Genomic DNA, 19,170 nt, shown 5'->3' with positions numbered 1-19,170 from the left:
CTAGTTCAACAGTTACATGATTATGAGCTGCTAATTTAAGGGATACTCAAAGTAACGTACATTTCTGTGCCTGTTTTTATAAGAATGACCTGCTCAATTTGATATGGAACTGAGAGAACATGGTTCGTATCTTGTTTGCAAGGTTTCAAATTTATGTCCGGGAGATATTCTTTTTTCATATTCAAACATTATTTTTATGATCTCTGAACATTATTTTTTTCACTTTCCATGATTCAATATTTGTAAATGGTATTGAGAATGCATGACTAAAGGTTACACAAAGTGCACTAGGAGTGCACTAGATGTGCACTACTAGTGCACTTCAAAGTGCACTAGTAGTGCACTTCATAAGTGCACTTTGTAGTGCACCAGACCTATTATATGTATTAAGCAGTTACCTTTTATTTCAATGATTAGCAATTTGACTTTTACAAAAAGATAGATAAATATAGATATCTGTATAATAGTTTTTCATAATAAATTTGAAGTTGTGAATATTGGATTTTGTAAAATATGACGAAAAATATTATATTAGAACAATAACTTTTCAGAGTCATTAATTTTACTGATTTTAAAACTTATTGTTATAATAAGTAAATATAAATATTTATAACTGTAATGTTGATAAGTGCATAAATAAACAAAATTAATTGATATTTAATATGATTTTATTTTATTATAATCTGGTAATGAAATATGAAACATTGAAATGCTAATTATTAATTAACAAAATTCAGTCAAGTTTTTTTTGTTTTTTTTTTTTGGGGGGGGGGGGGAGTGGGGGAGGCAAATTCTACCAATAAGTTATTTTTGACTTCTGGTTGTTTTAGTTAAAGGTTATGATTTTAAGCATTAATCGCCTTTAATACATTAAAGATTTAATATGTTTATAATTGGCCAAAATTTTGTCAATTTTATCTCATTTATAATCTCTCTTACCTTCTGAAACTTAGATTTACCTAAGATTAATATAAATGATATATATTATTCTAAAAATAAATATTTATACATAATGGTGGTATATTAAGTATGTACCTGACATATGGATATTAACAAAAAGATTAGAAAATCTTTCAATTCCATTTTTTGAGACAACACCAATCTTTTTTCTTTTTTTTTCATGCATTGTAACATAATTATGCAATATGATTATTTTTATGAGTTTATCATAAAATGCAAAAATATTTCAGTTTTCTTTTTTGTACTACTTGTAATGAAATTTATATGCACCAACATCCAGAGAATACAGAATTTACATTGGCTACTTATATTTATCATCTGCCTATTGTTATTTACCCTGAGGGGCTCTCTTATCAGCAGGGTACTATATTAAAACACCAATACACAGCATGACTTTTGACACTTCAATCTTCTGTAACTGTTTTTTGCTCATGTATGGTATTTATTTAAAAAAAAAAAAAAAAACAAACAAAAAAACAGATCTGCATTAAAGTGAAAAGGAAGTTGCAAAAGTTTTATAATCATGTATTTAAATATTGTCTTTAAAATATATCATCTTCTAAATGTGTTAAAACTGACAAGGTAAATTTGTCAAATCTATAATAGAAAAAATTAACATTTCGCAGTTCAGAAACAAAAATATGATTTTAATGCAGATTTGCAAGAAATATGGATAAATATTAATATGAGGTCTTTCCAGAATAGTTAACACTGCTGATATTGATTTTGAACCAGTTTTTTAGGATAAGATTAGAAAATTCCACTTCAAAGACAATAATGACAATAATATCTAACATGCGTTTATGTCATTATTATTTTACATTTGATTATACAAAAATAATTAATTATAGTCATTTGTCTTAGATGTCTTACATGTATTTTGGGGAAAAAAACAGGAAATTTTAAATAACTATTGCATACATCTGCATTTTTGTTATTTACCCCGAGGCCCTCTTATCAGCAGGAGACCAGTATAATGAAAACAGCCACTCTCAGAAAAATACCAATATACAGCATGACTTGAGACTGTCCTCTTGTATAAAAGCATTCCCTTTATACATTAAATTTTTAATATAGAAATCTTAAATAAAGTTATCAATTTTATTTATTTCATGCACAGATATATAAACTTATATTTAGCTCCATGATTTCATGGAAAAAAAAATATTCATATCCTTAAAAAGTATGCAAGCATTTCATGGTTGAAATATAATATCACAGTATGTGGATTGTTTTAAAATCAATGAATTAATATTCTCTTTCAAACTTGAACATGAGGAATTGCCTCTTAAGTTATCTATTATAATGCAGAGTGACAAGAAATGTGGATAAATGGATAAATATAGAAAATTCCGCTTTAGAGACAAATTATAATATCTAATATGCATTTATGCCATTATGATTTTTTTTGTATATTTGATTATACAAAAATTATGGTCATTTATCTATATGACTTACTAGCCTGAGTGCCAACACCTAATGAATCCCAGGCTTATGTCTAACATGCATTTTGAGAAAACCAAGGAATTTCAATGCATACTTATAATCCGCAAAATTGACTGTTCTTTGTTATTTACCCTGAGGCCCTCTTATCAGCAAGAGAGTGGTATAATGAAAACAATCCATCTTAGTAAAATACCAATACACAGCATGACTTGAGATTTTTCTCTTCAATAAAAGTATTCCCTTTATACATTAAATTTTTAATATTGAAATCATGAATAAAGTTATCAAATTTATTTATTTTATGGATAATATTTTAATTATTTATATCTTTAAAACATATGCAAGCATCACACAGTTGAATACTAAATTATCACAGTATATTGATTGTTTTAAAATCAATGTTCATTGTATAAAAATTCTCTTTCAATGTTGAACATGATGAATTGTCTCTTAGTTATATATTATAGAAATAATATTTTAGCTTAAATATAAACCTTTCCTTGATTTGTTTGAGCTTATGAACTTGGGTCAGAATTATCACATTGATTCTCCCATTTGTGCACTAGAAAAAATGAAATACAATTGGTCATACTTAAAATCAGCTGATAAATATTCTTTAAAAAACACTTTTATGCAATTATCCATTACGGAGCTTATTTAAAGTTTACCTTATTAATTCTATAAATTTGATTTTAAGGGGTATTTTTTTACACTTACAGTTAAATATTGGTTAATAAAAATATAATTACAATAAATATTTTTTTTTTTTTAATTTTAAGATTTAACATGATATCACCTAAAATGTTAATATTTACTTATTTATATCCATGAATGAATCCCGGACAATCCCCCTCCCGGACGATTCCCCTTCCATATTATTTTCACAACCCGGACATTTCCCCTCTCGTTATTTTAATAGGGTGGACTTTTCCCCTCTCGTTAATTTTATAGGACGGACAATTCCCCTCCCGTTATTTTGGCAGAGCGGACAATTCCCCTCCCGTCTTTTCACAGAGCAGAACGTGACATTATACGACCCTTAATCATAGCCGCCATTGCGTATAAAAAATCTATAACCATTCTTATTAAAGATGACAATTTTTACTCTTAACAACAACTGTTAAAGATCGGAACTTTTTAGAATCATTATTTCACAAAGGTGACATTAAACCGCCTTTAATCATTGCCGCCGCTGCTTAAGATGAACAAACTGTCAATAAAAAATCTTTAATCAATGCTGCCCTTAATTAAATGTGTCCTTGATTGTAAAACCAATAATTTACAATTATTTTACCGCTGCAGAAATGTATTGACGAAATAAAGATTATTTTAACAAAAAAATGCGTTTTATTTTTATATTCATGTCAATATAGACAAGCAAAATGTATTTAAAGTCCATTAAAAATACCTTTAAAATAAACAATATTATAACATATATATGTTCAACAGCCACGGGAAGGAAATTGTCCGCTCTGACAACAGCGTAGGCCATATATTCCCAAAGTTTTTTTTTCTTACAGCAGCTTAACAATAGATGTCCCCTATCAATTGATATACAATTATCCAATAAACCACTTAGGTGTCACCTTCCCTGGCCAGCCTGGTCATATGGTCTAGTGCACTAGAAGTGCACACGGTGTGCACTTCTAGTTCAGCTCTAGTGCACTAGTAGTGCACAAGGGTGGGAAGTTTAGTGTGAACTCAACTGTATATTGTGCAATGCACTTCTTCTTATCGCCATATATCTATATTTTAATTTTCATTCACATTCCTTCAGTTGTGTATTAGTTATGCTTAAGACAAGGACCATCCGAATGAGCAAAGGCTTTAAGCATAAAATAAGGCATTAAACATTCAGTGCACCTTCACTAAGATATCATGCCAATTAAAAATGTCATTTAGTTAGAGGAAATAATGATGAAAATTGTCTCGAAAAAATCGAAACACTTAGCAAGACGCTTCATTAGATATCATTAAGATTTCCCAAAATCATAACGTTACAATTGGTCGCAAGATATTTTTTTAGTCCACAATAATGACCTAGTTTTTTTCTTTGGCTTAGGTTTAAAATTTTCAAGCAATTATGATATGAGCATATTTAAAACTGACTATTTTGATGTTGTAACTTATTTTACTTTGTTAGTGTTCATTACGAATATTCATAGAACAATACATTTAATGCCAGTTGTAATGCTCTATTCATTTGTAAAGAAAGTTCCAAATGTTAGGGCCATATTCATCCTATCCACGTAGATCTCATAACATTGAAGGACTGGAATTGTTAACGAATTACTGCATGTGTTAGCATAGGGTGTGCCATCATGTGGATTGTTGACATCAGGATGACTGAATTTCAGTTCTGGAGATGGGTCAAAACCAAGCATTGGTAACATATCTAGGCCAGTCAAAAACTGTAACAAACTTTGTAGTCAATGTGGTTTGTCTGCAAGAATTAAAAAATAAACACAATGAAACAAAATCCTATGCTGCTCATCAGAGTACTTATAAGAATTATTAGGATCAATATCAAGAAGCTAAGGCCAAACTGAACAAGACATTTCAGCCTTATTTCTCTTTTACACTCTTTAGCTAGATTTTTAAAGAAAAAAGGCATTATTACTACAGTCAAGCTGTGGTTGTTGTTGCCATCCAAAAACTGAAATGTTGGTCATATGTTTTTTTTTAATTCTCAGTTGATTGACCTCATACTTTGAAAACAACAACCCTTCCAAGTCTGTCAAGATAACCAGACTGACTTTGACCTTTTATCATAAATGACTGTGACCTTCAAAAGTCAAATGTTTGAATTATGCTTGATTTTTTTTCTGTAATTGGCTATAACTTATTTATACATGGACACAATCCTTCCTACCTTCAGGTAGTGACCTTCACTCATCAATTACAATTAAGATCAAATATAATTTCACCTTGACTCATAATAGCCCAGACCTTGAAAGTCAAATAATTGCAATTTCACAGTTTTTTCTACCACTGGCTATAAATTTGTAAGTTATGAATCCTTGGGACCAGAGATTTAAGAAGACTTGATTTAACAGAATCTTGACCTTTTGTCCCTAGATAAGTGCTATTTTAGCACTAAATGCATCACTGGTATTCTTAATATACTTAGGGTTATCAAATATTACATACAAAAAGCATCAAACCTTAACAATAATTTATCACAAAATAAAAACCTTCAAGGTCTTGCAAGAAATCTCTCCAATGAGACTGTGTTCTTAATTCTTGTACATATTGGTTACTTCCCTCCTCTGAAAACATTATCTTAAACATGCCCTCTATGTCTTCTGCTTTTGCTGGACAGCTGCGTTAGGGAGAACAATGAAAACATTGTGCCTGGGCACTCTCGGACTGTCCGCAGTACACCTAAATATGAAAGACCATCAAGGAACCTGCAAAATTTGGTATAAATATCTGTAAAAGTTTTTTAACTAATAGAACCATTGTTTATTCTTGCAATAAAAAATCTGTAATAATTATGTTTGTAAATTTGTATAATGTATGCAATGTATTTATTTATATGAACTGGATAATAAAAAAAATCTAATAAAAAAATAATATCAGTAGTAGATTAAATATTTAAAAATTACCACTGATCATTTAAAAATAAAAAGACACATATTGAAATATGGCACGCCTTGCTAACCTCTTAACAACAGAGTGTCTAAACATCTACTTAACAGAATCTACTACAAAGTAAAACCATATTCCTTGTTTAGGTTAAATCATAAATAAGTAATAGTGTGCCCAAAATTAAGTCATATGTAAAATATCATATTTGGATGTTGAAAAATAGGCAGTCTGTATGATTGTACTTAATACTTTTTTTAACTTACTGCGTCAAAACTCCTTTTATTCTTGTAATAACAATGCACTCTAAAAGTGCCTCCAGTAATTTTTCCCTTTTATTAGTATGTATCAGTGACATTCCCCCAACAAAATCCACTATTTGGAGTAGTATGTCTGGAAGTTTTATAGACCTTAAGTCCTCAGCCTCCTGTATCTGTGAATGTGTAAAGATAGAAGTAAAGTAATAATGCTATTAGGTACAACTTTTAAAGAAAATTCTAAATCATGAATAAAAACATTGAAACAAAGGGTTTTAAAGCACTGAAGAACTAACTGACAGGAGAAGCCATTTATTGACCATCCAAATGACAAATACCATCTGATAGTCATGTGTAATGAAATTGGTGATTGAAAATTCTGAGTTTAATGGAATGGTCAGCTGAAGTATTCACCTTGCAATTAAAATACATGATTGCCATACACTCACTCAGTAATATTTTTGGCACAAAAATGTTTAATTCCAAATGAATTTTCTACTTCCTCTAATATTTCTCTTCAATGTTATGCAGTAATTTTTAATTTTCTGAACAAAATTCCTATACCCTGACAGTCATTATTTTTAGATGAAATAGATAGAGTTTACATACTTGTACATAAATATTACTGAAACGAAAGGTGACCAAAGTGAGTGAGTGAGTGTGTGAGTGAGTGAGTGAGTGAGTGAGTGTGTGAGTGAGTGAGTGAGTGAGTGAGTGAGTGAGTGAGAAGATTTTTAAAGTTTAAAATTTAGCCTATGTAAAACAAAACCTTGGGTTCTTAATTTGTACAACTTTGGTAACGGTCCACTTGATGATGATTTGAACCAAATATCTAAGCTCTTATCTTGAGTTTTGGAGATGAAGATTTTTAAAAAGGGCTGCATGGCGCCTTGAATTCTAGGGGCATAATTTCAACAATTTTCATTAAGGACCATTACATGATGCCACAGACAAAATATCAAGGATACTGGCTTTATGATTTTGGAAAAAAAAAAAAAAAAAATCCAGATATAGGCCTAAGTAAAATTTTGAAATCCTAACCCTTTGACCCAAGGAGCAACTTCAACATTTTTGTAGAATCTATCCAAGGAACATTCCTGATAAGTTTGGGTGTAAATGACTAAATGATTTATTAGGAGATGTCATTTAAAGAAATTGTTGACTCACACACATATGAACAACAGAAGCCAGACATTGACTGATCACAAATTTTCACCTTGGTAATTCCTGACAGGTGAGGTAAAAATTAAATAGCTTAAAACAAACCATTTTCAGCTGTGCTCTAGTCTTTAAATCAGTAACATCGGATATGCTAGGCTTGCAAGATACACCTGCTATCAAATTGTACATTAAGCCGGAAAAGAAAGTGGGACAAGGTCTTCTATGAACGATGAAATATGCCATCATCCACCCAAATAACATATAATCCCCTCTTTCTTCACCTGTAAATATAACATTTAACATAAAAAAAGACCTAAAGGGATCTTGGTGCTTAATTAAAATTTTTATTATTTTTGGATATTAGTGAAATACCACAACCAAAAAAATGGTATCCATAATAAGTTTTAATGTCTTAAGAAATTTTAACTTGATCATAATTATTTAAGGTGTTAAAATGTTGACAATTTGTACACTTTTCAAGTATGTTTTTAGAAACATACAGATGAAAGCCCATCAATCAAATATACCAGGAAAAAACTGACATTACCATTTTTTATATTATTTGTATTCACAAATAATTATCATTTATTATTGTATTCTTTAAATCTGCTATAAATAATTTTGTGAAGAGTGCCTTGATCTTACAAAATCAATGAAATATTTTCGCATTTTCACACTAAACAAGGCTACATTTATGAAATGCAATGCCACTTCTTTGTATAGTATGCCACTAATAAAGGAAGGAGCAAGATTGCATTTGTTTAACAAGTTTTTCCTATATACATGTACTTATAATGAAAACAATGACCCTTGGGTTGGGGTCAATAATGACCCAAAGACCATAATTTGAACAAACTTGGTTGCTGTACACTAAACAACATTTCATGCTTAATATCTCAGCTCTTGCAGTTTCTGTATTCAAAGTACTTTGAAGGTTTTTATTATATACATATCAAAAATCATTGATGTTTTAAGTTAAAATTATTATGTACATTTTATCACACACACACAGAGGAAGATGCTGTGGTGGTATAATAAAAATATAATCCATCAAAAGATACATTTTATTCTGAAAGTCAAATGTACTTGACAATATTACTGTCTAAAATAGACATAACATTGAACTTATTAGGTACAACAGTAAAGATTTTTAACACATCAAAAAGTAAAAGCAAAGAATATGAATTTTTTTAAGAGGTAAATTGTCAATAAAAGCTTATACAGAATTTTTATTTAGTTCAAGACATTTTATAATGTTACTGGTGTTTTTTATGTTGAGAACACTTGATACCATGACATAAAGTATTACACTCAAATTGATGAAAATTATTTGTTGGTTTATCAGAGTTACATAGGGTTATTTTAAAGACATTTATATACAATATAATTTGGTATCTTTCAACTTACTTGGCAAATCAGGGCATATCATCTTATCATTGTCACTGCCTTCAAAAATGGGCGAGTCTCTTATTGCTCTTAATGTCAGTCGCATAAATTCCCTGCTTGGACCCCCATCATCTATTCCATATTCCCCTGAAAACTTTACACTTAGTTTGCACACATTCTTGAATTTTTGCGCTGAAATCCTCTCCTGGCTCCATCTAAAATGTCATGTCTGTCAACATTGATCAGGTTAGCACAACCATTATGGTCAATCTGTGAGGCTAATCTGGATAAAAGGTCTTTAGGATCTCCACTGAAAAACAGGTATAACAAGAAATTATCATTGTATTGCAAGCAATACAAAAGTCTTCTACCAGGTTAGAACCCAAGCAACATTCAAAAGGGCAATGTCCCTTCAATTATTACATTGTCCAGGAAGACATGAATTAACTTAAATTTTTTGAGTTCTAAGTTTGTATCATAGTAATTTGTTAAGTTTCCCTGTCCAGTAAGAAAATTATGTTCATACATCAAATAATCAAAAGATCCAATTTTCTCAGAATGGATATGTATAACTTATATCTTTCAATTTTTCTCTATTTTAAGTAAAATTTTTGGAAAAGTTCCAAGTTCTTTAAAAGTGATCCCAGGAAACAGTTTTTTAGGGACAGGTAGATGGACTGACATATCCCTGGTTGTTACCAGAATATAACATTTTTAAAACCAAAATTCTTAAACTAAAGAAGACAAAACTTTTGAAATAACGATCCTAGACTTATGAACATTGTCATACATGATGTGAGTGGTGGCAAAGAACAATTATTTCAAGTTTTTAAGTATTTAACATTTATAGTAACAAAGGAGAAAATTAATGTGAAAACAATTTTCAAAAAAACAATTAATATAGTAACAAAGAAGAAAATTAAAACAATATAACGATTTTCAAATCATTATAGGTGCAACATGTAAAATAATCATGGAAACCCAGATGCTAGACAAATAAATCTAAGGTACAGTGTTTTTATTTATCTTGTGCGCATGAGATACTATGTTGTGGCCACAACCCGTACGAAAACTTCCGCCCTGAAAAAGGCAGAAATTCCGCCTATCTACTAGGCTTAATCCGCCTAAGGCATTTCAGGTTTAAAGTGCCCAAAGTATGAGTTACTAGATAGACATATTTACTAAATAAGCCTATGTAAACAAAGTGACCCCAACGTTGGAACATTTTTAACCCGGTATGTAACTTTTGAAGAATACCACAAGATAATACTGCATGCAGAATATCTAATCTATACTCTGAGCATTGTATTTAATAAATATTAATCATGTTGCTTATGGCAATTATTGGTATGTATTTATAACTGAGACAAACATTACTGATTACTTGTTATAAAAAGGGTAGGAGTTTACAATGGGTGAATCTTCACCTCAACAAATTGCCCTAGATGCTAGAACAGTTAATGGCAACAGATATGGTTTGGATAAAAATATCAACTCACATGTCATCCAAACTGGCCTCGATTGCTGCTGTTAAATCATCATCACCTGAATCTGAGAGAGCTATACATTCATCTCTACTTGGACCAGAAGTCTGAAGAAGATAACAAGAGTGTCATGATCACTAACCCAATTACAATGGCTCTACATAACATATAACAAATAATAGTAATACTATAAATGAAAATGAGATATAATATCAAAATCAAGATTAACTTATATCAAAGTAAAAGAAAAACAATGGTTGCTATGGAAGTCACTGGTTGTTTTGGATAAAAGAAATACAGTGGTTGCTATGGCAGTCACTGGTTGCTGTGGAAAGTCCAAGGTTGCTATTGACATTATACTAGTTGCTAAGGAAAGTCAATGGTTGCTGTGGAAGTCACTATTAGTTAAAAGAATTCAAAGGTTACTTTGGAAGTCAATGTTGCTATGGAAAGTCAAAAGTTGCTAAGTTAACACTGGTAGTTTAGGAAAGTCAGTGATTGCTTTTTAAGTCACTGTTTGTAAAGAGATACAATGACCATCACCTCCGGAATAGAGCCAATTTAAACCTTAAAGCATTAATTCGAAAAATCTTGATAGAGGTCCAATCTTGATACAGGCAGTGTTTTATGCAAAATATCTAAGCTGTAGCTTTGTAGTTTCAGCATTTTTTTTTAACTTTTATTATAAACATATAAAGAAACACCATGAGTAGCAGGACAGAGCCAACTTTAACTCCAGGTAGAACTTAGTAGAGCCTAAGAGTTCGGATAGACAATTGATTCATGACAAATTTCTAAGACTTAGCTCTAGTAGTTTTGAAGAAGATTTTTTTTAGTTTTACCTATATGTATATAGGGAAAACCTATGACCCCCTTGGGTAGGTCTATTTGTGACCCCAATGTTATAATTTGAACAACTTGGTAAAGGTCCATAAGAGAATGTTATGCAAAATATCTAAGCTCTTGGCCTTGCAGTTTTAAGAAAAAGAATTTTTAAAATCTACTAGATATGTATATAGGAAAAAACCCAAGACCCATAGAAGGAGCCAATTTTAACCCAAGGGCTTTAATTTGTCAAATGGTAGTACTCTGAGGTCCACTAGAGAATGTGATTTATCTCAACTGTAGTCTTGGTCAATATTATTTTTCAGATGCATATCATGTTTTATTGAAATAATCAAATAGAACAAAAACATTGACTTGTGCTTGCGACACTCTATTACCTATGTATAATAATTGAACTTACCTTTAACTTTAAAGACTTCCTCTTCGGGATTATCTTTTTTGGAGTAATTATATCTATATCAGGCAATGTCTCTTCTGAATTACTGCATTGATCCTTTAAATAGATAAACCAAATGTAAGTATTACTTAAACATTTTTAACAGATTAGCATCAATTATTTTATATGATCTGGATGATTCTAATAAAAAAAAAAACATACAACAAAATATTATTTTATATTTAAATCCCACTTGGATCTTGTCACACAGCATCTAGTGTTTTTTGTCTTCAATTTATTAAAATGTTTAAACCTATTTAACATTGTGGACAGTGATCCAAAATAGAGGTTCTCTTCAAATCAAGATCAATATTTTTGAAGTTACCCTAAGTTAAATAGTTTTTCAGTTATTGACCACAAAAAAAAAGATTTCAAAGCCATGTATATGTGAAATTGACATCTGACCTTGACATTATTCTCACATTGGACCAACACTAGGTTTTAATTAGATCATTGTTACAAACTTTGCTTAAAATCCACCCAATTATTTTTGTGAATATACAATTACAATGTGTTTATAAATAAAATGTCACTGTGATCTTGTGACCTCATCCTCACTTGAGACCAACTAAGGCCAGTTTTTATTTAATGTATAGATAATGTAAATGACTTGCGCAAAATAATAATAAGTATATGTCATATACCAAGGATGAACTTCTCGGACTTGGAAGTCGGAATTGCACAGTTGGTGTTCCAGATGATACAAAGTCTTCTGAAGTATTATTTGTACTGTTGAAGAAGGTGCACATGTCACTGTATCAGTCACGGTTTCAAGGGATGTTTTTGAGATCTAATAATGATAAAATAATTAAAATACTACTCATGAAAATATTTGATGAAGATACTGCATTTGACACAACTTAGCTACAGAGTTATAGATATTGACCATATTATTAATTAATGAAATATATCTAATTTTTAACATCTAATTTCAATCTTTACAGCAGCATGCCTCCAGATTTATATCAATTTTCATGAACAAAAATAGTAATTTGCATATTTCAATCAGCACTTACAATCCAAGAAAATTACAAAAAAGTGGTAATCATATGCAAAAAAGAAAGCCCTTACTGCGTTAGTAATGCATTAGAAATAGGGAGATAAAATAATGCAAAATCAGTCTTAAACCGCACATTGCATGTAAAATATAACTGATGGATCTGGAATTTTTCTACCTTTCTTAAAATTTTAGTACATTTTTCTCAATAGTGATTTTCATGAAATACTTTTGCTCATTTACAAGCATACAGCTTTAATATTGAGTAAAACGTAACTTTTGTTTCCTTTTTTTATAAAAACTTAAAATAATAATATAATATTTAATTTATAATAATAATCTATAATAAATTAAAAAACTTGCTGTGACAAGAAACATTATAACAAGAATAAACAGACAAATCTTAATAACAAATGGTTAAAATGAATATGTTTAGTGAAAGAATTATCACTGTCAACATCATTATAATAAAATAAGGTAAATGTATTAAAATATTCTAAAATTTTACCTATTAAACGGTATTAACCTTACTATCGTTATTCATACAGTATAAAGAATATGACCCAGAAAAAACAAGATTGTGTCAAATATACAATTGTTTAGATAAAAATGGATAATAATCTGAAGGCCTAGATCAAAGAAAAAAGAAAACATTGACAAAAAGTAAGAGTATGACACTACAAAAAAGTATGAAGTAACAAAAACCTACAGCTATATTTTACCAGTTAAAATAGGTTCAATGTCAAGGTTATGACACTTTAAGCTATAATATATGTTACTCATTAAGCTTGAAAATTTCATTTTAATTGAAATGAAGGGAGGTAATTCATGATCAAACCTTATTCATATTTCTCTACATTAATTGTTCGAAATGAAATTTCAAAATAAGCTCTTTCTGTGGTCCATTTCAGTCAGAACTTTTGAAATACAATTTAAACTGACTAAGTCATCATGGAATTTAAAAGATCTGTTGTTTTATCATAAAGATTTTGTGCCATTTTGTATCAAATAAAATTCAGAAAATCAGAAAGTAAAGCAATACATTGTCTAGAATATATCATATAATACCTTTTTCATTGGCTTTGAAATATGTAATTAATGAAATTTAGCATTACCATTTTTGCATATAATTGATATCCAAGCAAATGTAACTTCAAGATCAAAATTTAAAGCAAACCAGGAATCAAATTTTAACAAAAGTTTCCCATGTTAGCTATGTATTTACTGATCTTACGAACAGAAAATACAAAAATCAATGTAATTTAATTATGATTACCCTATCATGTTTCACACTGTTATGATTTATTTTAACTGAGTGAAGATGATTGAACACCCATTTAATATGTGCTCTGAATATTTGTTTATTTAACCACAAATAATATATATTTTTAATATGACATTAAAATATTTATATACCAATTCACCGCTTCAGGAAAATGGTGTCCCAAATTTTTTTTTAAAGAAGTTCAATCTCTATAAGTAAATGTTTACCTCTGTTCTTTCAGTTTTCTTGTATGAAGTGTATACTGGGATCCTACATATTACCGGACAAAATATGATGTTTTTTCGCTGTTACTTTTAGTTAAAATAATAAAAAAGAATGAAATTTTACCCAAATAATTGTGAGTTCTTAATATACGTAAGCATTTCTTTATCAAACATAAAATTATACATTTAACCGTAGAAAAGTGTCTTTAAAGTAGGGCCTTAAAAGAGGGAAAAATCGTGTAAACAACTCAATTTACCGGACATTGTGTTTCAAAATTTTTTGAAGTCTTAAAACTAAGAAAGGAAACTACGACTATTGAATGGCAAAGTTAAGATGCTGGAAAAACCCAGTATGTCACTAAAATAGACACGGCAGTCATGCTTGTTAAGAAGAGGCCAATGTATGTAGGGGTGTAATTGAAATTAACACTATTAACTCAATTAACGTATTGATTCTTCATGATCCTTAAATGATCCTTAAACGTATGACACATTTTGATATTCAAATGTAATTCTGTTCTTTCTCATACAGTTTCCTTTTGGTCATCATGTAGCATGTTGCAAAAGCCATAAAGTCTATTTTTTGTACATTCCATGTAGAGTTTCCTCCCATGGGCGTAACCCGTTTCCGTATATGTTTTTTAATTTGCATTTCTTTGTAAAAGACAACAACGAGATATTGTTTAAACGAAATTTAAAATTACTTTTTATCATTAAAATATGTTACGATTGTCTCCTGAGATAACGTTGAGAAGAATTAAAAGTAAAACCTATCTAAAATAACCCATTAAGGGCCTCAATATTCGGGAATGCGCAGAACAGATTATTCCCCCGCATGACCAGGTCATGGAATAACTAGTTAACATAAGGGCATGTTAGTAAATAAAGAACTGAATCAACAAAATTAACCTGAGAGTGGTTTTGTTGTTATTTACTTTGAAATAGAAAGTGTTTGTACGATTAGGACCGGATGATTTTTTTAATCGAAGCAAAGTTAAAGCCTTATTTGACAGGAATAGATTTTGTCCGGTAAACTGATTGTCCGGTAAACATGTAGGATCCCAGTAAGTATAATCTGAGCAATTTCATTTTTGCTTCATTGTATACAGTTTCTACTTTTTTACTGTAGTCTAGAGTATCCCCTTTGAAGTCTCTAATTTCGGCCTCCATGGCAGACAAGGGTCCAAGTTTTGAATTTTCATCCGGAAAAAATGTATCAACAGCAATCGTTAGGATGTCTTTAATTGTACATATCTTCAAGACATTTAGATTCCTTGTTCCACCACCAGACCGGAATCTCACTTGTTTATAACTTTGTCCATCAGCATGTTGGTGTAGCAAGCCCATCTCTAATCTCCAGGTCGCCTTTGCAGCGTTTATATTACCCAAAGTCCTTTTCCTGCCTCTTATGGCAATGTTTTGGAATGAACTACCTAAAATGTTAAAAAGTATAGTCAATATGATTATAATTGCTAATATTACTCACATACATTTCTGTGTGCATTATGAAAACAGTTTAAACCTGGGCAATGTTTTTTTCTACTAAACACTACTAAGTCACACAGTCAATCAAAGCCTAGTAAAGTCCCTTACTTACGGTGGCACAAAGGTGACATGTGTGTGTTTTTATTTATCTCTTGGCCACGAGATACCATCTCGTGGCCATATCAGTTACTAAGTTGTGGCCACGAGATACAATGTAGCTAAGTTATGGCCACGAGATAGCTATAAGTCGTGGCCATGAGATAATTAACCAATCAGAATACACTATATTATATATTATGAATTTTTTAAACTTAACAGCTTACTTTTACATGAAACATTAATCTTTGAAAATAATAAAGATATTCACTTTGAACTTGTCATAGAGATAAATAAAAACACACACATGTCACCTTTGTGCCACCGTACAAATAGGTGACATGTATGCGTTGTTATTTATCTTTATCACGACATAGTTACTAAGTCTGCACACGAGTTACTAAGTCGTGCTTACAGATAATTAAGTGGTGAGCACAAGATACTATGTTGTGCCACAAGTTACTTAATGTTGGCACTAGAAAATTAAGAGTTACACACTCTTGATATTGTGGCTTGGGCAAGAGTTACTAAATGGTGCGCTTAAGATACCAAGTCAAGCGCACTTGTTACTTAATCATATTACACTGTATATATGATTTTTCTTAGTTAACTAGAAAAGTGCCATAGTACAATGATGCCCATGATACTTCTACAACTACCTGTCACAGAGGCATGTATTCACAAGTTACAGTTTGACACTGAAATTTGATCTTATTACCTGAAAATAACTATTGGTCATCTACTTGCTTTGAGCAATATTCCTACCAAGTATGGCTTATCTATTCTCAGTTATTGATACCATAAGAATTTTACATGATGTGTTTCTGTTGACTCAATGCCCTCTGACCTAATGGCATTAATATCAATACAGTTTTATACTGGCCACTAAGGGTCCAGAGATGCATTACTGGTACTGCAGAGATTTTGCAAGTACTGGTACTGATACTGAATTACTCTTACAAAATTTTGCTACTCACTTATACAGGTACTGCATTACTATCTTAAAAAGTGGTACTGCTACTGCATTACTAGGCAGTACTTTTGGTTTTGATAAAAATAGCATCAAAGCTGTAAATTACATTATTTTATTTTTGTGAAAAAGTTAGTTATCAATTCTATAGATAATTTGCTGCAATATTCCTTCAAATGTTAACATAGTGTTCATCCTAAAAAAGCACCAAAGACTTTAAGTAAAAATTAAATTGAGATAAACAGACTCAATAACTCTTTACCCTAAAATATCCTAATTAAAATCTTTTATTACTTTGTATTTACTAGTAAAAGAGCAAAATAATCACTGATTAATTGCTTCTATTTCTAAATAATCCTATTTCAAGTGATACTGTTAGCACCATAAAAAGTTGTTATTTACTTTGGTATAAATTGAACAGAGGTGTGAAAGTCAATAAAAGACGGTTGTGTTTAAAATGTAAACTGGTAATGGTACTGCATAATTTGCCAAGTACTGGTACTGGTACTTAAGTACTACACCCTGAGTACTTATGCAGCTCTGGCTATGTCTCTATCAAGTAACAAAACATATGGATTATTCTTTCTCAAGTTATTGTTTGGAATCGGCGTCATTGTGACCCTGATTATTGACCTATTTTGACCTTAAAATCCTTAAGAGTCATCTACTGATCAGATGCATTGTCAATACTAGATATAAACCATTGCTTATTCCTTATTTATCAGACTATGATTTTACATGAAGTGTCATGGTTACATTGTGACTAGAGTTTATCTACTGGCCGACAATGTCCCTACCAGGAAACAAAATTATTTACTTTTTTTTCAGAATTATTTAATATCAGCTAATCAACATCACAGCAGCCAAGCTTAACACAAACTTGCTAGAAAAAAACAACGGCAATAAACCTGGCTCTGAGTCTGTTGATTTCTTTGTCATTTGGACCTGGCTGGATGCAAAACCATTACTGCAATGCGATCACCGTACGCTGGTATATAATGCTTGAGTTGTTCATCAGTCATCTGCGTCAGAATATCACAATCAATCTGAAAACATATACAGTAGAATCCCTACGTAAGACCAACACAGATTTAAGACCACCCCACTATCAAGACCATTTTTAAAAGAATGGAATTTTCTGTTCCTTATGTCAATAGTTACAGACTCCAGAATTAAGAGCACCCTGGTTATCTACTTTTTTAAGACCACCACATTCGGTCCCAGTTCTTTGATTTATTCTTTATTTGAACTCACTATTGAGACCACTTATTTTAAAGTCAACATCTACCAAGATCACAGATGTGTTGTTATTATCTGCTTGAGTGCTCTTAGGCATGACACTTGATTTTACAAGGTGTCAAAAACTGTTATTATAAGATTATTGTAAAAAAATATGTGTGAAAGTAAAATTTATAGTCATGCACTGTCGGTTAATGTTGCTTTCAGCACATTTATTTTATGAAGAAGTAATTTCTTATATGATAGGTGATGTATATAAATGATACTGAAATCACACCATTTATTAAATTTCTTCTGAAAAAAATTGTTTGCTCTCATCTGATAAAATATTATAACATGTATTGTATTTGTAGGTTAAGATACAATTGTTGTTTGCTATTAATACAAAATGACTAACATAGACAATGGTCATATGTAAGCAATGATAGGCATACCCACAATTAAGACCACCTTCAATTAAGACCACTTAATTTGGTCCAGTCCCGATGATGGTCTTAATTGGGGGGTTTTACTGTATTGGTTAACTTTTTAAAGTGCCTTTTTATTTATAAGAATAAAAAGGATGCAGGTATTAATTTTGAATAGCTTGATTTACTAATGTTTTGAGATGCCCCCAAACTCTGGTGTGATTACACACAAATTTGTTTAACCATTTTACACTGGTCACTTTCAAAGTTTGATAAGATGTTATTTGAAAGAAGCATAGATATGGGGTTTGCAGACATACAGTCATAATCAACAGCATAACGTTATGTTTCTAATTATCAACAGCAGTAGAAAATAATCCATCAAGAAATATGTTCGGTGAACATGATAATGTCAAACATTGAAATAAAATTTAAAAAAAGTACCTTGTCTGCGATCATCATGTTAATTACATCTTGACCTAGTCACCACGTTCCCGCAAAAATGGTTCCATGTTTGCTAGAAAGTATAGAAGCAAATTCAACGTTTATATGTTGGTGTATTACATACAAGTTTACACAGGGGTCTAATCCAGGAGATTGCCAAACTTCAAACCTTTATCTAGATATATCCACATAAAATTTATGTAATGTCTTTTTTCCTCTGAGGTCAACTACGATACAAAGACACTTCTGATGTCAAAGTGTACCCAAGTGACGTATATTTACAATTCTTTGGGCCAATCAGATATCTGAACTGCGTGATTTTTGCAGGCAATATTTGATGACAGGTGTCAAGACCAAAAAAACTGTCTGCTTAATGAAGAAATAAAATAAAAACACCAAGTGCAAATTGATGGGGACAATTAATTCAATAACACATCATGTTATCAATGCTTACCTTGTCAGACAGATGCATTTTTAGTC

At 30.7% G+C, this 19,170-nt stretch overlaps 1 protein-coding gene and 1 pseudogene across 1 annotated transcript; both read right to left on the bottom strand.

Annotated features, from left to right (window-relative positions):
- Positions 1-4,117: 4,117 nt before the first annotated feature.
- Positions 4,118-14,087, bottom strand: LOC132750488 (uncharacterized; annotated as a pseudogene).
- On the bottom strand, positions 14,028-18,817 carry LOC132750481 (uncharacterized). Its single transcript, XM_060740477.1, has 4 exons — positions 18,691-18,817; positions 17,509-17,646; positions 15,101-15,482; positions 14,028-14,034 (listed from the first exon to the last, which is right to left on the bottom strand). The coding sequence occupies exons 2-4, from the start codon at positions 17,537-17,539 to the stop codon at positions 14,028-14,030; spliced, it is 420 nt and encodes a 139-aa protein (XP_060596460.1). The 5' UTR covers positions 17,540-17,646; positions 18,691-18,817.
- Positions 18,818-19,170: the final 353 nt, after the last annotated feature.

This window comes from Ruditapes philippinarum, unplaced genomic scaffold (assembly GCF_026571515.1).
Source record: "Ruditapes philippinarum isolate M1 unplaced genomic scaffold, ASM2657151v2 ctg4814_1_1_1_1, whole genome shotgun sequence".
NCBI lineage: Eukaryota > Metazoa > Mollusca > Bivalvia > Venerida > Veneridae > Ruditapes > Ruditapes philippinarum.
The sequence above is the reverse complement of the archived record's forward strand: the minus strand, read 5'-3'. Positions and strand labels throughout refer to the sequence as shown.

Coding starts and splice junctions, on each gene's coding strand:
- LOC132750481 (XM_060740477.1), bottom strand. CDS start 17,539: ATGACAAAGAAATCAACAGACTCAGAGCCAG. Junction 15,483..17,508: donor ATCAACAGACTCAGAGCCAG/GTTTATTGCCGT, acceptor TTAACATTTTAG/GTAGTTCATTCCAAAACATT.